This window comes from Gymnodraco acuticeps, unplaced genomic scaffold (assembly GCF_902827175.1).
Source record: "Gymnodraco acuticeps unplaced genomic scaffold, fGymAcu1.1, whole genome shotgun sequence".
Lineage (NCBI taxonomy): Eukaryota > Metazoa > Chordata > Actinopteri > Perciformes > Bathydraconidae > Gymnodraco > Gymnodraco acuticeps.
Window position 1 is genome coordinate 5407714 of NW_022990042.1, and position 22669 is coordinate 5430382.

Genomic DNA, 22669 nt, shown 5'->3' on the forward strand with positions numbered 1-22669 from the left:
TAGTCAGAACTAAGATACATTGCAGATTAGAGCTGCATTCACATGATAGGGGGTACAATGGCCGAGCATCACGAGTAAGACTTGCGTTCCTATTGTTTAGCGGGGCTCAGATATGCTCAGATATGTCCCGACATATCTGAGCGGTTGTCCAATCACAACAGAGCTGGCCAGCTAACCAATCAGAGCAGACTGGGCTCTGGTTTCAGACAGAGGGTGAAAAGAGGTGCTGCAGCACAGGCAGTATAAGAAAAATGAAGAGCTTTGTGAACATTAAAGCATGGAAACAGGTTTAAGTAGAGGCACAAAATACAAATATGAACCTGATTATGAGCCCTTTTATATATTTGAGCCCCTTAACGTTAAAAACTTATTTTTGAACAGCGTGTTTTTCCCATTCTCTATGAAACAGATGTTTCTTTCAGGGATTTTTTACTGCTATGTTTAATTATTTATATTGCCTCTCCTTCCCCACCCAGAGATTTACAGACTATTACAGGCAGACTTGGCCCACCAGTATAATGAGTCAGAGGTTGGCGGGCTGGACTGTGTGGTTTAAGCTCTTGGTCTTGCCCAAATGAGTAACTTTCACCTAACTGTTGACACCACATAGATGCTTGAGACTAATCATAACGATGGGGAAAAATAAGTCATTTTCACAGTTAGGGCTGTGATAAAATTATAATGACTGCCCACAGCTATTTTGCAAAACACTAAGTGGATTTCTCAAGCTTTGGTTTTAAAAACAGGACTTTTTTGAAGTTAAGTTATAACCTACAACACAGTTAATTGTATTCCTAATAAATCTTAGGTTTATTTATTGCCTTCATAAATAACCTGAAGTAGGTCCTTATTTTTTTAGGGCTATGTTCACAACAGAAAACTACTCAGACTTTGGACAACATGTTAGCTGTACTGTAACTGTCTAGCACATGGACTACATTTTATTTGACTGAATTACATTCTGACTGTGGATCGGATTGACTGTAAACAAAATGATCTGTTTTTGTCTCTGCCTGCTAGGGCTGTGACCATTCCGCATTACCAGTATGGGATTTAAATGTTCAGTTTTTCAGTCAAAATGTGTTTGTGTGTTAAGAATGTTGCCTTTGCCGACCATACATACAACATAATTGTAATTTTAAATTGCAGTTACAATATTATGCTATAACATAACTCTCTCTTTCAGGAACATCCTGCTGGCCTCGGCTCACAGAGTGAAGATTGGAGACTTCGGCCTGATGAGGGCGCTGCCCAACAACGATGAGCACTACGTCATGCAGGAGCATCGCAAGGTCCCCTTCGCATGGTGGGTGGACTGAGAGAGCAGCACAAAAACCAAAGCTGAACTTGGATGCACGGATATGAGAGGGTTTAGGGAGGGAGTCAGATTTTATTGCAGACATTTTCCACAGAAAAATCAGATCGGTCACAGCTGCATTCCAGCCATTCTGATAGTTCTTATTTGAAAGGTTTCCTTTTGCAAACTTCTACATTGATCAAGAAATCTCAGTTGTTGCTGTCTTCATTCATATAGATCAGAGTGGCCCAAACTTTTTTCCCTTTTGGGCTAAAACTTAAGTTATTGTATTCCATTATATGTTTGATGCAAAAATAATACCAGGATTCCAAGTAATATTAGTTGAAATGCGTGTGCCTCTGTTTCTGCCTCTCTATTTTATTCATACCTACCTTAGGCTAAAATGACTTGTTTTGAAGGAGTGACTTTCTTCTTCGATTATGAAAGATGTTAATAATAAGGGATCCTACAATCTGAGAGTACATTTCTACCCAAAAATAATGAAACCGGGGCTTGGTACCCCATGCGGAGGACCCGGGTACGAATCCGGCTTGGAACAATTTGTTGCATGTCATCCCCTATGCCTCCTTACCCAACTCTGTCTCTAAAATAAGGCACTGGTTGCCCCAAAAAACCTTAAAAATAAAACAGCTTAAACTGTGATTTATATTATCATTTTTAAAATGTTGTATTTTTAAAAGTATAAAAAAATATGGCAGGATTACTTTGGCACAAAGGCTACATTTTCCAAATACAGAGCTTATTTTGTTAAATGTGAAAGTAGCTACATTAAATAACTGGAAAATATTCTCTGTCTAAAGTGACAATATGTTCAGACATGTACGGTTCAAGTTTTAAACAAAGATTCCGTCCTGCTGCAGGTGCGCCCCAGAGAGTCTGAAGACCAGAACGTTCTCCCACGCTACAGACACCTGGATGTTTGGAGTCACTCTCTGGGAGATGTTCACACACGGCCAGGAGCCCTGGCTGGGCCTCAACGGAAGCCAGGTGAACATTCACACAATCATTATTTTTCCAAAAGATACAGTAGTTATACAAAAACATCTTAAAGCTATTGTAACATAAGCAGACACAAACAAATTGTAACATTTATTCACATCTACAATGTCTTCTTTTGTTTTTCTTCTGCATTGTCAAAAACAAACAACCCCAGATCTTGCACAAGATTGATAAAGAAGGTGAACGCCTCCCGAAGCCTGAAGACTGTCCGCAGGACATCTATCACGTGGTGCTGCAGTGCTGGGCTCAGAAACCAGACGACAGACCCACCTTTGTTGCCCTGCGCGAGTTCCTGCTGCAGGTACGACAGCTGTCATTTTTGTCCCTTAAGAAGTATATATAGCCACTTTCAGCCACTAAGCAAAGGACACTTGAGGATAACCCTCCAGTGCAGAGGCCACTTTTCCCTCAGCAGTCATCTTTGCAGGACTGGAGTTGTAGCTCCACCTAGTGGAGTCACTGCAGAGTTCATACTATCATACCCTCAGCTGGTAGGATTATGAAAACCAGCTGCATTATGGCCCACTCATAAATGTGGGCTGTGTTAAAATGTCTAATGTTTCTCATATGTGTTTTATGTGTTTTTCAGACCATGCCAACAGACATGTGTGCTCTGCAGGACTTTGACGAGCCTGAAAAACTCCACATCCAGATAAATGATGTCATCACCATCATAGAGGGGAGGTGGGTGTTAATTCTCGTAAAAGTTTTTTTTTAAAAGAATGTTGATGATACATACTGTTAAAAGGAAAAATGCATCTCTTTTCACTAAATAATAACAGAAATCTTATTTAGTGCTGACTTATAAAAAGGTGTTCAATGGCTATTAAACCAAATTATTTAATTGTTAATTACGCACCCTACACACGGTTCCGTCGCGTGCTTCAACGGAGATGCTTCCCATTAACTTTGAATGGGGTGACGTCACTCTTTGCCGAACTGCATTGTGGTTCCATTGCGTCGCTTTGCCTCCGTTGCTCGCGCTGAAAGTTGAGAAAAGTTCAACTTTTCAAGCGTCGACGGAAGCGCCAGCCAATCAAATCATATGCCAGTACAAGCGTTAGCCAATCAAACCGCGTGCTTGTGTGTACGGGGCGGGAGATTAATGTGATTGGTTGTTGGTCGCGAGCCAGACACGCCCAGCGGCAAGCTTCAACGCGACGGAACCGTGTGTACGATACGTTAGTGATGCAACGATAAGTCAATCCACATTCTTTTTTATAAATTAGTCTCAGTAGTTTCAAATGCAAAAATGGCAGAAATGCTGTTTTTAGGCTCTCGAATATTGAGATTATTAGTTGTATTATCCTATTTAATATTATCATATTAAAAGTTATATATTTGGGTTTTGGACTGATCAAACTAAAAATTCAAAGACATAACCTTGTAATTGAGAGAAACTTGAATGGACAATCTTTTTATATTTTCTGACATTATTCCTCATTTTATTATCTTTTAATTCAAATAATTGTTTGCTGCATAGTCCAGTAGAATATCTGTATTGTCAATGACTGTCCATGTTTCAACCTCAGCACCTCTGTGTCTTTCAGAGCAGAGAACTACTGGTGGCGAGGTCAAAACAAGCGCACCCTGAAGCTGGGACCGTTCCCCAGAAACGTGGTGACGTCAGTCGCGGGTCTGTCAGCGCACGACATCAGCCGGCCCCTCAAGAACAGCTTCATCCACACGGGACATGGAGACAGCAACCCTCACCACTGCTGGGGCTTCCCCGACAGGATAGACGAGTACGATCCGGCTTCTTTACTTTCACTGTTATCTTAAATGTTTCACATGGTCTAAATCAGTGGCTCTCAACTGGTGGGTCCAGACCCACTCGAAACGGGTCGCAGATGTGTGAGTGAAGAAAACAAATTGAAAATAATTAATTTCTTTCTTTTTTTTTTGGGAAAAAAGTCTAACTTTTATTTTTAAGGCCCGATTTTCTAACGCTGTACATGCAGTAGGCGTTGGACTGGAAGTACCGGAGACCATAAACGGTTTTGAAAACTTCAGATTAGAATCAAGATTGTTGCCGGAAGTCCCCACGGAGAATAACTTTGCGGTAGAACTATTCTTTATACATCATTAGGCGCATTCACAGCGCAGTACTTTTCCTACAAAGGTTCATGTGAACTTAGTTCATGAGAACTCTTTAGTTCTCATGAACTTTTTTCAGCGTTCACACCGGAATAAGTTCCTGAGGGAAGATTACGTAAATGAAGCCGCTGACGTCACTTCTTCTTCTTCTGCTTTGGGTTTACTGGCAGGCCGCAAACCACTTCACGGCGTATACTGCCGCCCGAAGTCCCCGGCCGGAAGTCCCCGGAGTTGGGGACTGGCCTCAGTAGAAGCTGCTGGTACTCCCAGTAGTTTTCTTTTGTGTTGCAATAAGTTAGTCTCTCTGCGTTTGTGCGCTGGGCTAATGCTAATGCAAGGATAATAAAATGGCAGCTTCACAAAACGTTTTGGGAGTTTTACGGGGCGTGGTTTGCAATCGGCACAGCCAATCAGACATAGGAACCTTTTTCTCCCACGAAAGTCCCTGCTCTCTAGCAGGGACGGAAAAGGTTCTGATTAACTCATTTTAGTTCCGGCTCTTTTTGGTGTGAACGCGACATTTCGGAACTATATCGGAACTAAAGTGGGAAAAGTACTGCGGTGTGAACGCGCCTCATGGGTACAACTTCAGATAAAAAAGAACAGATAATTAAATATGACCCCCGGTTTGATGATTGACAGGTCACAGAACAATGGGAGCTATCTACCCTTATCCACAATTTAAAGTAATTCACATAAACTATCTCCTCTTTACTCTTCTCTCTGTGTGGAGCAGCAAGTTCAGCTGTCAGAACAAAGTGAAAAACAAACAATGGCATAAAATATTATTAATATGTCGGGTAGTAATAGATGTATTTATTTTCTTCTCAGAGTGTACCAGAATGCGTAGTTTATAAGTTAGTATTTCTAAAAATCTCCTGGGGGAAAATCCCCCCAGACCCCCCTTCTGGGGTTTGGTTTTCAGCATGTGTGCCTTTTTATACAGTTCAGCTTTGATTCCATCATCTCATTAAACCTTTTTAAAAAGCATTCTTTAGTTCTGTGAAGGGATATAAGGGATATGCACTGTACTTCACTTTTATTAATATTGTATGCTGAAAAGCGTATATATTACAGCACGATTTTTTGTTGAATAGATTTGAGTGCTTCAACATTTCGGGTCGCGATTTATTGACAAAGGAAAAAGTGGGTCCCGAGGCCTGACCAGTTGAGAACCACTGCTCTAAATGTCTCATCACTTTCTAAATATCCATCATAAATTTGACCCATGTTGAAAGTTGGTGGTAAAAGTCTATTTAGATTTTAATGATTTGTAATTATACACTTTAACCAATAGATGCAGTAGCACAATGTTATAAATGTCCAACGTTTTGCAACTTGACACCAACAAGGTAGAATCAGTATCTTTCCCTCCAATGCAATTAATTAGACAAATATGGCAATCTGACCTGCCGAACGCAATGAAACTCGATCTTTTCAGAACAACCGTAGAGCCCATTGTCACCTGGGCCCTCAATACTTGACTCCATCATTGTCATCTCTATACCAACCTCATTCGCACGGTATTAAATCTACCCTGGACGAATAACCCACAGATATATGGCCTCGTGCCATGTCTCAGTAAGCGCCTGATTTAACGGCCACTGTTTACGCGTCAAACTCATTTCAGATTATCCCATTGAAGCCTTCAGAAGCTTACCTTCACAGATCTCCTGGTGTGGGACACTAGTATCAGTCTAACCTTGGAACAGCCATGAGCAACCAGAAAAGAAAGACAATAGTGCGAGGTCTCTAGATTTAAATCGCACAATGATGATGATTAGCATCACTATAAATCCAACTGCTGTGATTAAATCTGTCCTTCTTCCCTTCAGTTTGTACCTCAGTAATCCCATGGACCCTCCAGATGTTCTCGGTGTGGACCCCAATGCTCGGCCCTTAAATCTGCCAGGACGAGCAAAGAGTGAGTAGAAGAGCTCTGATTAAAGACTTACACCACGCCATAATGATCACCATTTGAAATATATATCTTACCAAGGATAAACCATTGCCTTATGTCTCCAAAAACATAAAAACACTGATCATCATCACCTCAAACTAATTCTGTAACTCATGAAAACAAACCTCAACAGCATGAAGACACAATTATTTCAGATACATTTCATTGTTGTCTGGTGCTAATACCTATATTGTTTATCATTATTCCACTGCGCAGTTGGTACTCGATTCTGATTGGTCAATTTAGACAATCCCCTTTTCTCTATAATGACCAGGTCGCTGCTCATTGTCCCTTTCATACAATGATCAGATTCCTCATTAAAACATTGCGGCTCCATTTTTGTCTTTGGAAAATAGCCCCAGCTTGCTTTTCATTTTTCTTAACACTTGCTGGCAAACTTTCACATCCAATCTGACATTTGCTTCCTGCTTTATTTTCTAACCTTTCTATCTTTGCTGCTTCTTTTTTCTTTTATTTCTCCTTCACGGCGGCGCTATTCGCTTTTATTCTTCCAGAGGACCCTCCCCTCCGCCCTCCCCAGCCAGCCGTGATACTCAAGAGTAAGTCTGGTTTCTCTCAGCAGCTCCTCACCCATTGCTCCTGCCCTCTCTGTTCCCTCCTTGCTCCACTCCTCAAAGGTACATCCCATATGTATTTGTGCCTGTTTTTGCAGTGCTTCCGTCAGCTACTTTTATTTCCCTTCTTACCATCATCTTCCCGCCTCTGTTTCCCCTCTAACTGGTGTGCAGTGTGCACAATATGACTAACTTTCAACCTGGAAACTTTTTTGGAGTGGAGTGTGTCTTGTGTTTTGTGCCGTTTCGGGATTTTATCACTTTCTACATTTTCTCAGCAACTAAACTAACGTATTGTGTGTTCCTGTCTCCAGAGCCTTGCTACGATGCAGTAAACGATGAAGAGGATCTGACTTCAGCAGGACTAAAGAGATTATCGCTTCGGAAAACCGGTTCCATCAAAGGCTTAAAACTGAAACCCGCTGCGTGGGTCTCCGCTTCCAAACAGGGGGGCGGCCGGACTTCAGGCTCAGGCCACACCCCGAACAGCGAGGTGTCGCTCATTGACTTTGGGGAAGAGTTCCCCCCGCCCACACCCTCGCCCTCCCCCTCACCTGTGGTTGAAATCCAGATTCCTTCACTGGCGAAGCTACTTTTGGGAGCAGAGAACCTCCTGGACCGAACGCCGCCTCAGAGTCCGTCTAAGTCCTTGCCTCGCCCCCTTCACCCTACACCTGTAGTGGACTGGGATGCCCGGCCCTTACCTCCACCCCCGGCATATGACGATGTAGCCCAAGACGAAGACGATATGGAGGTACGGTAGGGGGTGACGCAGCACATTTTACATTATGCAAAAAATGGTTTATCTCCGGTTCTAATCTGTAAAGAACGTTTTAAATATTCTTTCTCCCCTAAGGTGAGCTCCATCAACAGCTCGGAGCAGCAGCAGGAGGAGGAGCAGAGCGGTGACCCAGATGAGAGTCAGCAGGTGGATGGTGAGGGTCTTGCCTCCAGGGGTCCGGACAGATCAGGCTTTGAGGACAACCTCTTCCTCCCCAGCGGGCAGAGCCAGGTCCTGTCCTCCTCCTTCTCGCAGTCAGCAGAGATCTTCCAAGAGCTCCAGCAGGAGTGCATGAGGAGGCTGAACGTCCCGACAGGAAGCACTACGCGCTCAAACTTGCCGTTGTGGACCCAGGAGGGACACCAGCAGAGTATCCCTTCCTCCAACAAGGACAGACCCCAGATCCCCCCACGTGTCCCCATTCCCCCTCGCCCCATTAAGAGGGGCGACTACACCTCTCCTCGCTGGTCACGTGATCTCTCCCTGTCACCGACGCCGGCTGACACCACTGAGGAGGTTTTACGCTCCACCCAGGAGCGCCCTCCTCAGATTCCTCCCAGGGACCCTTTGTCCCAGCCGGGCTCAAGGACCCCCAGCCCCATGGGCCTGGTGGTGGGCTCCCCTCAGCAGAGAATCTACTCTGCGAGCCCCACCACCATGCCAGCTCCCATATCCTCCTCCTCTGCACACACATACGGCTCCTACCTCTCCTCCTCTCCAGGTAAACTCATGCCCACCACTCACAGCTTCGCCTCGGATCCTAAATATGCTGCACCCAAAGTGATCCAGGCGCAGGGGAAGGATGCCAGCAAGGGCCCCTGTATCCTCCCCATAGTGCGTGACGGACGTAAAGTCAGCAATACACACTATTACCTTCTACCAGAGAGGCCCCCGTACCTCGACCGCTACGACCGCTTCTTCAGGGAGGCGGAGAGCTTGCCTGCCAGCGGCGTGGAGGAGAGACATGTACGACAGACTAACACAGCCACTGTGAGACCAATGGTGGTCAGCAGCCAGGGACAGGGGCTTGTCCTGCCAGGCGAGCTGAAGACTAATTTCTCCTCCAACAACAACAGCAGTCTGGGGGGCTCCCGGTCAGGGATGAAGACATCAGTCAGTCTCCCTCGCGTGTGTACAGAGGGGCTGACAGCAGCGGTGGTCCCCACGGCTTCCTGTATCAGGACAGACGGAGGAGGGAACTCAGCCGACAGGGTCAAAATGGTAAGGTCAGACATAAATAAATGTTTTTAATTTAGTAAGGGCAAAGGATACACATATAGGACACAACAGCATGATGAAATGACAACTCCACATTCAACAGAAAAAACCTAAAGAAATATATATTCAAAAACATAATAGGTGATTGGATCCCTTCGGTAATTAAAAATAAATATGTAGACAACCACCCAAGAACCAAAAACACACATATTTAAAATTCCATATGATCACACTCTTTATTCAAGCTCATTGTGTCCCTTGTAATGTTGTCTTATGTTATGTAATGGTTAGTGCTATACATTTTCCCCCTAAAAAGTGTCTTTGGATGTGTTTTTTAAAAACCTAAAAGTGAGATTAGAGATATTTGGATGTCTTTTGAAACCTCTCATTTGGAAAACATAATTAATGGTTATTTATTGCTTCACTAATTAAAGTGCTCAGCTCAGTCACTTTCTGCCTCATGATAGATAGTTTATCCACATTAAAAGGTTGACCTTAAATCCCCTTTAATGACACTTTGATTGCTTTCTCTTTTTAAATGAGCTTTTTACTTATTAAAGTACAAAAAAATAACTTTAAGTCCCATCACAATGAAAAGGGCACAAAAATCGTTAGCTTCTGATGCTGGTGTTCTTTGAGGAAAAAGGCCATATCAATCTTAGCTGTGAATTGAATTTAGAAACCAAGTAACAAGTTTGATCGGTTTCTTTTTGCCGGCCAATTGATGCTGACACTAATTGAACTGGAGTCAGAATCACTGCGAACACCAGAGGCTGTTCATCGATCAAGCACTTGTCACTTGGTAGTGGATAGTGAGATAGATGCCCTGTGGATGTGGGGTCGAATATACTCTGTACTGCAGAGAAGTTCAATGCCAGAAGTAGAAATGAACTCTGCATTCACTTTAGATCAGTGGTTCTCAACTGATGGGTCAAAAAGTTTGAGAAAAATTGTTTTCCCGTTTCGAGTGAAGAAAAAAAGAAAATTTCAAACTTTTATTTTGAAGGCCCGATTTTCTAACGCTGTAATAATAATAATAATAATATTAACGCTGTGCATGCAGTCGGCGTTGGACTGGAAGTACCGGGGACCATAAACGGTTTTGAAAACTTCTGTCACATAGTGATCATCTTCTCAATAAAATATCTTTGCTGATGTTTTTTCGAGTCTTCTGGCCAATCAGAATCAAGATTGTTGCTGGAAGTCCCCACGGAGAATAACTTAGTGGTAGAACTATTCTTTATACATCCATGGGTACAACTTCAGATAGAAATGAACACATAATGAAATATGACCCCCGGTCTGATGATTGACAGGTCACAGAACAATGGGAGCTATCTACTAGGGGTGTAACGGTACACGTACCCGTACCGAAATTATTCGGTACGGGCCCTTCGGTTCGGTACAGGTGTGTACCGAAGTGTACCGAACGAATATAATGTTAAACGTAAAAAATTGAGAACGTGAACAACTTTTTGGAAGTAATCTCAGGTGCTGCGTCGCAGCATTCAGAGTAATTTGCTCACATTGGGTTCAACGCGTCATAGAGCGAGCAAGTCATTTCATTGGACGAGAGGCATACTATGAGAGCTGGTCAGAGGGATGCGTTCAAATGTAGTCAGTAATTTGAGGAACTGTCGAAAATGAATGGCGAACGCAGATAAAGTTGAGCTCGAAAATCCTCCAGCATCATTGAAGTCTCCGGTTTGGGAACATTTTGGTTTCGCAGTTACGTACAAGGATGACGGACAAAGACAGGTGGACCGAACCAAAGCTGTTTGTCGGCATTGTTCAACTAAAATTGGTTACGCGGCTGGCAATACACCAAACTTGCACACTCTTGAAAAGGCATCACCCGAACGTGAATATCACCGATACCAAAAGAAAAAAGACTGAAGTGCAAACCCAACTCCCACTAGCATGTAAGCCTCCACCACGCGCAGAAAGATCAGACCGAGCCAAAGCTATTACAAACGCCAATATCCTTATGTTGCCATGTTAGCAAAGCGCTACCTGGCTGTATCTGCTACCTCTGTCCCTAGAGAGGGTGTTCTCCACAGCAGGAGACGTTGTTAGTGCCAGCAGATCTGCCCTTTCGGCAAGCAATGTGGACAAGTTCATCTTTCTTTAAAAAAACATGAAAATACAATGACAAGCAAGTCCTAATGTCAAACTGGCTGCTTAGGAACTAGTACAGTACAGTTTAAATACAGATTATTTCAGTTCATCGAAAAGCTGCACCTTAATGTTTATTTTATTTTGTATTTTTTTGAGTGAAGATTCACAGTTTAATAAAAAATAAAAAACCCAAAACTAATAGTTTATGTTTTGTGAGTACTAGTAGCCTACAGTAAAGTTCAAATACAGATTATTTCAGTTCATCGAAATGCTGCACCTTAATGTTTATTTTATTATATGTTGTATTTATTTGAGTGAATACATTATTCACAGTTTAATAATAATAAAATATATATATATGTTTTGTTTTGTGAAAAAAAATTCTGCTGTACCGAAAACGTACCGAACCGAACCGTGACCAAAAAACCGAGGTACGTACCGAACCGAAATGTTTGTGAACCGTTACACCCCTACTATCTACCCTTACCCACAATTTAAAGTAAGTCACACAGACTATCTCCTCTTTACTCTTCTCGCAGCAAGATGTCAGAACAAAGTAAAAAACAAACAATGGCATAAAATATTATTAATATGTCGGGTAGTAATAGATTTATTTATTTTCTTCTCAGAGTGTATCAGAATGCATAGTTTGTTAGTATTTCTAAAAATCTCCTGGGGGGAAATCCCCCCAGACCCCCCTTCTGGGGTTGGGTTTTCAGCATGTGTGCCTTTTTTTATAGTTCAGCTTTGATTCCATCATCTCATTAAACCTTTTTAAAAAGCATACTTTAGTTCTGTGAAGGGATATAAGGGATATATGCACTGTACTTCACTTTTAATAATATTGTATGCTGAAAAGTGTATATATTACAGCACGATTTTTTGTTGAATAGATTTCAGTGCTTCAAAATGTTGGGTCGCGATGTATTGACCAAGTTTTTTACTTGGGTCCCGAGGCCTGACCAGTTGAGAACCACTGCTTTAGATAACATAATCAGGAGAACATCATGAACAAATGGGGTATTGTTGAAAAAGCCTCATCAATCTGCCAGTGGATCTTGTCATCCCTTCAGGTGAAGCTTAAAGTAAACAAATGCGCTTGGGTACATTCCTAATGAAGGCAACAAGAAAGCATATTTTTAAGAAAAACAATATTGTGTTTAGGCCCTCTGGGATGTATTTGAAGAGACACTCTCTGAGATCTTGAATATGGATGAAGTCCAGCTACGTGCTTGCTGGGCATTAATTTAACATTTGCACAAAGAAAACCTTCAACAAATCGCATTATTCTCAAAAAGTTAGAAAGGCCAACTGTTTCAACTTATTAAACCGCTCGAGGACTTTCTGCCTCCTGCCTGTCATATCTCGACAGGGGAGGTTACAGTTTATGGGATACAATAAGGTCATTCCGGGACTCAAATCATCACAGCTGCCTCCCTGGGAAATAAAATACATTATTGGAACCATAATATTCATTCTGGGCCTTAGTACTGACGACCAGGGTGAACCCTGTCAATCTTACATAAAGATAACAGCAAGAGTAAGGAAAACAAAAATACAAAAGAAGGATATTTATGTTGTGGAGTCGTCCATGTACTGAAGCAAGACCATGTATGTGTTCCTATGCCAGATTTGTAACTGTAAATAAATGGATCTCAACAATAAGACCCGGTCATGAATGTTACAATTTCCATCAAGTGATGAAGAAATTATAAATCAGAGCGAGGGGAGTGTGTATGAGTGTATGGATGTTGCTTACACTGTTGACGTTGTGTGATTCAGGTGCAGGATGCAGTTCACGGTGTCACGATAGAGGAGTGCCAAGCCGCCCTCCAGAACCACAACTGGAATGTCCAGAAAGCTGTGCATTATCTCAAGGTGAGGGCATTCAATAGCAGAGTATGAACATTCTTAATGCACTATGCAGGTCACTAAAATCCTTCCTACATCTGCTGTTCATACTGGGCTTCTGTAGTTTTGATACTATAGCTAGCTTAACTGAAAACACTGATTCTTTTTAAAGACTAAGTGTTAACAGTGTTGGTTATTCTCGCGTCCAGGAGAGAAGCTTTAAATGGAGACTAAATGGAGTCTCTGAGATGTTTTCAAATTGGTACTTTAATTAAAAATAAAGGCGCGGGTATGTTTACAAGCAGAACATTGTTCATTCAGAAAAACAGCTGTGTTCTGGCTCTCTGGTGAGCGAAGGAAAAAGAGAGGCCGAACCGCTCAGGTGCTGCTGTTATATATCCTCTGCTGGCTCCTCCCTGCGGGTCGGCCCTCCACATCTTAATGTCCGTTGTTACGTTAAACAGAGGATTCAGACATTGTACATTCAATATATACTTAAACACTCTTCTTCTCCTCATATTGTCTTTCATCACTTTTCCTTTAACACATTCTAAACGTTGTAGTCAATATTCTAAAAAAATACAGAAAATACTTCACGGCTGGTTTGGTTTCTGGTCATTCCGGATGTTGTCACATCTTACCCACGTCTGTAAACAATAACTGTATTCAAATAAACTGTACCTTCATTTAATATTCAGCAATAATAATACGTCAATAGTTGCAGTGTTAAAATCAGTAGGTTTCGGTGTGCATCACTCCATGTCATTTCGCTACTGAATTCACCTCTATAAGAAAGTTTATCTGTTGAGCTAAAAGTACAAAGGTTGAAACTTGGAGTTTCAGGCTCTGCACTTTCCCTCCTCACCTCATACCTGAAAGACCGTACCTGCAGGGTTACTTGGAGAGGGTCTGAGTCCGACCCTTGTCAATTAACTACAGGGGTCCCTCAGGGCTCTGTTCTTGGTCCCCTCCTCTTCTCCCTGTACACAAACTCGCTCAGATCAGTCATTAGCCCGCATGGTTTTTCTTACCACTGCTACGCTGATGACACCCAATTAATTCTGTCCTTTCCCCGCTCAGAGACCCAGGTCGTTGCACGCATCTCTGCTTGTCTAGCTGACATCTCTCAGTGGATGTCTGCTCACCACCTCAAGCTCAACCTTGACAAGACTGAGCTGCTCTTCCTCCCGGGAAAAGATTGTCCCACTCTTGACCTAACAATCAACATCGGCACCTCAGTTGTTTCCCCGACTCAAACTGCAAGGAATCTGGGTGTGACCCTAGATAACAACCTGTCCTTCACTGCAAACATCGCTGCTACAACCCGTTGCTGCAGATACACGCTTTACAACATCAGGAAGATACGTCCCCAGCTGACTCAGAAAGCGACTCAGGTTTTGGTCCAGGCTCTCGTCATCTCACGCCTAGACTACTGCAACTCCCTCCTGGCTGGTCTACCTGCATGTGCCATCCGACCTCTGCAACTCATCCAGAATGCAGCGGCTCGTCTGGTCTTCAACCTTCCTAAATCTCCCACACCACTCCGCTCCTCCGCTCCCTTCACTGGCTTCCGGTAACTGCTAGAATCCACTTCAAGACACTGGTACTTGCTTACCATGCTGCGAATGGATCTGGCCCTTCCTACATCCAGGACATGGTTAAACCGTACACCCCAGCGCGTGCACTACGCTCTGCATCAGCCAAACGACTCGTTGCGCCCTCGCTGCGAGGGGGACCCAAGTTCCCATCGGCGAAAACACGTGGGTTTGCTGTCCTGGCTCCAAGATGGTGGAATGAGCTCCCCATTGACATCAGGACGGCAGATAGCTTGCACATCTTCCGGCGCAAACTGAAAACTCATCTCTTTCGACTCCACTTCGAGCGTTAGAACTATTAACGAAGCACTTTTATACTAATAAAGGACTGGCTTACCTAAAGCCAGTTGAGTAGCACTTGAAATGTTTGGCTCTATGAAACCTGATGTACTTATATGATTCTGTTTTCTTCAAGGTTGTGTCTTCCTGGTCGAATGTACTTATTGTAAGTCGCTTTGGATAAAAGCGTCAGCTAAATGCAATGTAATGTCAAATGTAATAAAATGGTAAACTAGCCACATGCTAACTGCTAACCGGAGATGAAGGATTTTCAGAATAAAAGCTTAACAACTGGTTGTGCACAATAATTTTCTGGTTTTTCAGTATAAAACAGCATTTAACTGACGGTATGTTTAAACTACATATATACCATCAAAACATTGATTTTAATTTCTAACAAGCCAAAGCCTTTTCAGCTTGCAAGGAAGCTAAAGCTAACAGTATTTGACGGTTCACTTATATCTGCTTTATTATCACTTTCTAAACTAATGTAATAGTAGCTAAAGCAGTTTATCTGTTGAGCTAAAAGTACAAAGGTTAGCTAGCTAATGGTATTTAAAAGTTCACTTGTATCTGCTGCAGTATCACTGTTTAAACTAATTAAACAGTAGCTAAAGCAGTTTAGCTAAAAGTACAAAAGTTAGCTAGCTAATGGTATTTAAATGTCACTTATATCCGCTGTAGTATCACTGTGTTAACTAATGTAACACTTCTAAAGCTGTTTAGCTGTCGAGCTAAAACTACAAAAGTTAGCTAGCTAATGGTATTTAAAGTTCACTTATATTCGCTGTAGTATCACTGTTTAAACTAATGTAACAGTAGCTAAAGCTGTTTTGCTGTCCAGCTAACGCTAATGAAGTTAGCTAGCTTAAATTATTTGAAAGATCTGTCTTGAAAACACTATCTCCGGATGCATTTCTTTAGGAAGAACCAAAATAACTAGATCTTTGATTTGTAATCCCTGACATTTTGTAGATGTTTGTTATTTAATGTTAATGACAGCTTCTCTCTATTTTACCAAGTATTTGGAGATTCAAAGGATAGGCCTACATCTGATCATCTTTTACTGTTTTTTGTAAGTTTTCTTTGGTCCATAGTATTGAAGTACCTTATAATAATCAGGGTTGCCAACTCTCACGCATCTGGCGTGTGACACACGCTTTCACTCTCAATCTCACGCTCTCACGCTGCCAAAACTATTCTCACGCCAAAACAAGAATACCGAAGACTAGAAACGGTTTTGAAAACTTTTGTCACGTAGTGATCGTCTTCTCAATAGAACAACTTTGATAATGTCTTCTGGCCAATCAGAATCAAGATAACGGCGAGGTGTTGTTGCAGGAAGTCCCGACGGAGAATACTTTTGCTGTAGTACATCTCTATATACATCGATACGGTTTGATGATTGGTAGGTGTGTGGGCTTTCTTTCATTTTGACACACAGAACAATGGGGGCTATCCACCCTTATCCAAAATGTAAAGTAATTCACACAGCCTCTTCCCTCTTCTCTCTGTGAGGAGCAGCAGGTTCAGCTTTCAGAACAAAGTAACACAAAACTAAAATGGCATTCATTTTTTTAAATGTGTAGTAATAGATTTATTTATTTTTCTTCTCAAGAGAGTACCAGAATGTGTGCAGGGGTTGGGTTTTCAGCAGGTCAACTCTTTCACCTGTGGAAAAATAGCAGGATTGGCTCCAGGTCGCCCTTTTTATTTACTACAAGACAAATGTTCCTTTTTATTTCATACAGTTCAATTTGGATTGAGACAGGGAAATAATCTAAACCTCACGCGTGGCGTTTCACTGTCAAGGGGGCGATATAGCGTGTATGTAATTACATTGCAAATACTGACTTGAGCCCCACCACTGTATGGGTTAGCCCTACCATAGATTACCCAACAAAAATACTCCGGAGCCGATAAATCAATGAATTGCTTATCGCGACAGGCACACAATAAAACAGTGGAAACAAACATGTGTTTGACTTTCATTAGTGAAGGAAACTGTGTGCCCTTTATAGTCTGTGTCCAATATTGTGTATTTGTATATATTGTGTATATCCTATATATATATATGCTAAGGTCCCGCTACTGACACGATAGCAGTAATTTCGTGCGCATATGTGTGATTAAACCCATGATATCAAAATCTCACTCCAGCCAGGTACCCAAAGTTGGCAACCCTGTAATAATTAACATTCAAGGCATGGAATAAATGATTAGATGCAATGTCAAGAGCAATAAAACTAATATTAGTGTAACTTTGTTATATCAAAAGTACGCCACTGCACAAGAAAGGCAAACTGAGGTGGCAAAACAACACTTTATACAAAGAAAGTACCTCAGCATCTCATAGTTTGAGTCCATCAAAATGAAAGTGGATGCTTATTTTGCAGCAGTGCAATTACTGATAAAGTAGCTAAGTCCTCAGGGGTGACCATTGCTGTTCTGAGATCCACTGCATCTCAGAGTCCCTCTCTGTGGTCATTCAAAGTTTCTTATTGTCATTTTTGCTTTCTTGGTTCATCTAAAGTTAAGATTAGTGCAACTGTGTTGAACCTTAAGGGGAAATCATGTCATTGCTGCTCCAAAGAGCCGGCTATAAATACAACATAAAGAGTCACTGATGTGTCTACAGAAGCATTCAGCCTCCTCTCAGATGCGCTTGGGGCCACAGTGGCAGGATGGAAGATGTGTTTGGATGGCAGTGGGCAAAAGGGAACACTTGAGTGCTTCTTAATAGTGGCGGTAAAGTAACAGAAGTGTGTGTTTGAACAGTAGGTTTAGCTAACCTAAGATTAAAAATAATGTCCAAATGTGCTTACTGGTGCTGTAATCCCACTGCGGGAGTGTTTCCTAAGACAGTACTGCTCTTTCACCCCACTGCTGGTTCTTCATACAATGGTGTTCATCTTGGTTTGTTCTCCGTGTCTCTGTAGGTGGAGCAGTTGTTCTGTTTGGGTCTGAGGAACAGGTCAGAGTGTCGTGAGCTGCTGGAGATGTGTGACTGGAACCTGGAGGTGGCCAGCACTCACATGTTAGATAACTATGGATCCACAACAAGACTAAGGTACTTTATTCTGGAGCTTTGTTAGCTGAACTGGGGGTCATGACTTTCAATTTCAACTGTTGCTCGGCTGTCCTTAGTGCTGTACAGAAAGTCTTCTTTGCCAAACGAAAAAAATCCCCCAAAGTCTTAGAGAAGCAATTGTCACATTTTGTATGTCACAAAAACGTGAAAAAAACCTATTTTGCCATTTCACAAAATGTTTGAAGAAATTCCATCACTGCGTTCCTAAGATAATTGTGTTCATGACAATGGGACTGACGGGAAATCATAAAGCCTCCAGCCACTGCTCTGGTCAGCTCGGAGGCATACAAAAGCAGAGCAGAGTCTGAATGTTATAATAATGTCATTATGGATGACGCTTTGAACTATCCGGTACAGCCTTAGCTTAACTCTTAAATAACGGACACACATTACTGTCCATCCATCAAGCTTTGTAAACTCTTTGGCGTTGTCACTTCACATATCACCATCATTTAATGCTCCGTCCAGAGAGGAAATCTGTGTCATTGTGGAGTGAATGCTCGTTGACCACATGTTTAGACGTCCTTTCCGGAAATGTCCTTGTATCAGTTATGACTTTTTATTTTAAAATCTGCTTCCTTGCTTGAGAATCTACTAACTACTGCAAGTTAAGTGAAAAAGTTTTGTAACAGTATGATGCAATGATGGTATGCTTGTTATGATGCTAACAATCATATCTGGCAGCTAGACCGAGAAACTTCTCTGCTTTGTTGAACTTTTTCAATAGAAATGATATATACATTGGGAACATATTTCTTAGCGTTTGAATAATTTAATATGCATCTCACATTCAAAGCCTCCCGGGAAGACAATGCAAATATCATTCAAGTGAAATTAGGAGGAATATATCATATCATCTCACAATTTCCTCAATCTTATCTAAATCTTCTTTATATTTGCAGACGGTGACAGGAATCTCAAGCTGCTGAGCTCAGATTGGAACTGCATCCTTAGAAAAACATCATCAGTGGAGGTGAATCTGCTCCTGAAGCCTTCCCATTAACACTTCTGACCACCTCCAATCAGCAGACTGATATTTGATCAAGCACATTTGTACTGAACTAGCAGAGAAAAGTCTTTATGAAGGCTCCGTTCATACCTAACATGGACAAAGGAATTTATCCTGGGGGTAAAAAAAGAAGACTTTGACTTTCAAAGACAAAAAAAGACACTTGTGAGTTGGATTTCATTTGATCAGCCTGAAATATGCCATCATGACAGAGTCACAGATGCTGGGTGCTACTGTGTCAGATCCTCTCCCTGCTGACCGACTGCAGACTTTTTTCTTTTTTAATTTCGTTAATAGCCAGTTTTAAGCGATTCTGAAAAGGCCACAACGAGTTAAAGAGCACAATATACACAGCGGCACTTCTAAGAAAAGATCCTTACTTTGTCATAAGGTCATTTTATTGTCAAAATATGCCAAGAACTGGTTTCTCATTTAGGGAACAGTGTCAGAATATAACCCAAACACTGTATACTGTATCCAGAAAGTGCCACTGCCAAGTAATGGACGAAAAAGACAAAGTTAATACTTAAAGGGCTGTACAGGTATTATACTACAGGACATATTATCGATAGTTTACAGTAATAAAAACTACTGTGGATATGAAAATTCGACTGAAAGACAAAATGCTGCTGCAAAAGAAACATTCAGACTTCGTTAAAGTAAAAAATGAAGTTCATATCCTCAGTACTTTTGTAAGAATACATGAAGTATTGACATCTCTAAGAGACAAAAGTAAAACCATCCCAGTTACAACGTAGATCATAAGAATACATCTAAATAGAAAATAAGGGAAGTGGTTACATTCACATATTTAAAGACCCACAAAACGGTCTAATATATATAAGGGTACAAACCTAATGAAGATACATTTGTGTTAATTTACAAAATATTGATATTTTATTTTAATATATTTCGAACACAATGCTCAGAGACAAGAGAGGACCCATAACTGGGAAGGTCATTTTCTGAATTATTTAAATCTCTCCTTGAGCTAAACACTGATCTATGGCTGTTGCCACATGTGGCTGTAAATAAATAAAAAGAGCAGGCAGTGGGAACTACACCTCAGACAATCTCTCCGCCCCTCTAAGCACTGAACATAACTCCTGCACATCAGCTGACAGCTCCATCCAGCTGGGTCTCTGCACACTGGGTTGGCAGCTAATAACAGCCACATACGTGAAATCTACTCCCAGGCACAGATCCTGTCTCATAATCATCACTTCAAAACCACAACTGTGATATTTCGGTCAGCGGCTTTGGGGGGGGTAATCATTTTAAAACTGGGAGGACGTGTCAGCTGGCTGCTGGACGTGACCCTACATTTTCTCACTGGGTATTGTCACAGCACTGCCCTCGGCGATGAACATAAAAAAACTGTCAGGCATGACCGGCTTCATTTCACTCCAGATTCAGTCTGTTGGACTCTAAGAAGGAAGGGAAATAAAAAGGCACTGCTGTGACTTCTAAAAATAAATGTTTCAAACGAATGTCAAAAAGGTTACTTTGTTGGCGTTCTATTTTTGACAGAGATGATTCTTCGGTGCTATAAAAAAGAACCCTCTATGCACACCTATTCAAAAAGATGCTTTGCTACAAATAGCCCCTTCAACCCCAGTATAACAGGTCTGAGCCCGATGTGATTGGGCAGATACTCCAATAAAGAAACCACAACAGTTGGTGTGGAATACTAGGAAAATAAAATGTGTGTATATTTCTAAAGAATGCACAGGACTGATTTTGGATGACAACCTCCTGTGTTCTCCCGTGTGCAATAAGGCTGCTCTACAGTCCATCCATCAATACTTTCATCTCTGTCTCCATGTACTTTATCGATCCCATTGTCCAATAAAATGTAGGTAATTACAGAAGAGGATCAGCGCCAGATGGAGTCTTTTATAGATCTGACTCAAAGTAAAAGAGAAATCCGAAGATAGTCGGAATTCTGACTTTAATCTCAAAATCCTGACTTTTTTCTCTGAATTCTGATTTCATACAGATCTCAAAAATGTTTACACTGGTTGCCCTAACCCTATTGAATGAATGCACAGTAAACACCTTTTCCAGTAGTAAATGTTTCAGTTTTCCTCCATATATTAGGAAGTTTGTCTGATCAAGACGCAATTTGTGCCAATCCCCCCTCTGATGTGGTGAAGCTGCTTGTTAACCAGTGTGTGAGGAGGACGGCTTGATGAGGCCTCCACAGTCCCTCCATGTTGTTTGTTTTGTACCCAGCTGCTGTAGTTGTTCTGAAGGACTGAAGAGAACCTTGTGGTGTTATGATCGACCCAGAGCAACATTTCCTGTTGTGTTGTTGACACTCTGACGTTAGAAAAAGTCATTCTTATTGTCGCTGTTTTTCCTTCAATCCAACCTGCCATTTCTTCCTCATTTGTATGTATTTGCTTCCCTGAATATGTTTTATTTTTACAATGCCTACTGTACAGTTGGTTTTCATTGTTCCTGTCTTCCTGGGTTGATGGAAATGTTCAAGAGAAGTTCATGCTGCCGAAGTTATAAATGTATTTTTTATTAAAGAATGAATTATTTTTTACTCCTTCTCTTCAGTTTCTTTGACTTTTTCCAGACTTAATTATCTTTGTTACCATGAATTGAAATGCTTAAAGGAATGGTATGCTCATGACACTCATTTTTAAATAATTATCATCCGATAAAACAGACCAGTCTCTGCCAGTCTTTCTTCTTCTTTTTTTAATCCGATGACATTATCAGTGATTTTAAACTGATTCATTACCGAAATAACATCAACACTGTGGGCGGCGCCATTTTACCGGACGTGACGTAAACCATGCGTTTGGTTTCGAGGACACGTTAATGTTCATGTTATTTACTGTAGTTACTCTCTTCAAATATGCCTCATTGTATCGCGAAACATTGCCACAATTCTGATAGGAACAATCCACGGAATGCTCGGTTCCATCTGTTGCCAAAAGGTAAGCGTAGGAAGTACGTTCGGAAGCAGTGGCTAGCGAAATGTGGCCGGCCCGAACCGAAAGATCCACAGGCGCATGTATGCAGCGAACATTTCAAGTTTCCGGACGACTACTCTGAGAGTATGATAAAACATAACATGGGATTTATTGAACAACCATTACTTAATGGAGATGCAGTACCATCGGTCTTTCTGGTGTCATCACCGACCAGGACACCAGTTCGGCCAGTTGAGAAATCGCCCTCTGCAAGTGTGAAGCAACGGAGGACCAGAAGTAGTGCTCGGAGTAAGAATAAGGTATGTTATAGCGCATTTCCATTGCAGCGGGTAGCCCCGTTTAAACGTCCTTTATCGTCCAGGCCAGGCCAGTTTTTGGTGGCCTTTCCATATAGCGTAGTACCGGCTAGTGGGTATTTTCCCCCAGTTTTTCCGGCCCCATAAAATCGTGGTTCTAGGGCCAGGGACAACGAGGCTGAGTATGCTAAACTAGCAAACATTATGTTTAAACATAATGTTTCACTAAATACTGAAGTTTTGATTAATTATCTAATGAGTGGAGCATTCCTTTAAGAGCTTGCATTTAAGTTGTGTGTGATTATCATCGGTTGTTGGCAACAAATGTATAATGCTGAACACTTGATAGATCATTCATTCAAGAAAATGAGTCAACTTTGAGCTAACCGCTAATGCTATGAAAATATCAAATTGCTGATGTACATAGAGGTACATTCAAATGTTTACCATGGGAGCCACATTAGCTTAGTGCGATTTTGTAATGGGCTCCAAACACAACAAACAGCTGACACTAATGGTAGTGTAATTATT

The 22669-nt window shown here is 41.7% G+C and overlaps 1 protein-coding gene across 8 annotated transcripts in view; it reads left to right on the forward strand.

Moving 5' to 3' along the window:
• Positions 1-21445, forward strand: part of tnk2b (tyrosine kinase, non-receptor, 2b) — a 107650-nt gene extending 86205 nt beyond the window's left edge. For 6 of the 8 annotated variants that reach the window (XM_034215455.1, XM_034215462.1, XM_034215456.1 and 3 more), the window contains 12 exons: positions 1187-1306; positions 2179-2305; positions 2472-2618; positions 2907-3001; positions 3868-4062; positions 6250-6338; positions 6890-6934; positions 7264-7703; positions 7806-8951; positions 12849-12944; positions 17731-17861; positions 18785-21445. In XM_034215455.1, the coding sequence (XP_034071346.1) occupies positions 1187-1306; positions 2179-2305; positions 2472-2618; positions 2907-3001; positions 3868-4062; positions 6250-6338; positions 6890-6934; positions 7264-7703; positions 7806-8951; positions 12849-12944; positions 17731-17861; positions 18785-18791 (2638 nt within the window). In that variant the 3' untranslated portion in view covers positions 18792-21445. The remainder of the gene's footprint in view (positions 1-1186; positions 1307-2178; positions 2306-2471; positions 2619-2906; positions 3002-3867; positions 4063-6249; positions 6339-6889; positions 6935-7263; positions 7704-7805; positions 8952-12848; positions 12945-17730; positions 17862-18784) is intronic. The other 2 variants (XM_034215461.1, XM_034215463.1) reach the window with 1 other exon arrangement.
• Positions 21446-22669: the final 1224 nt, after the last annotated feature.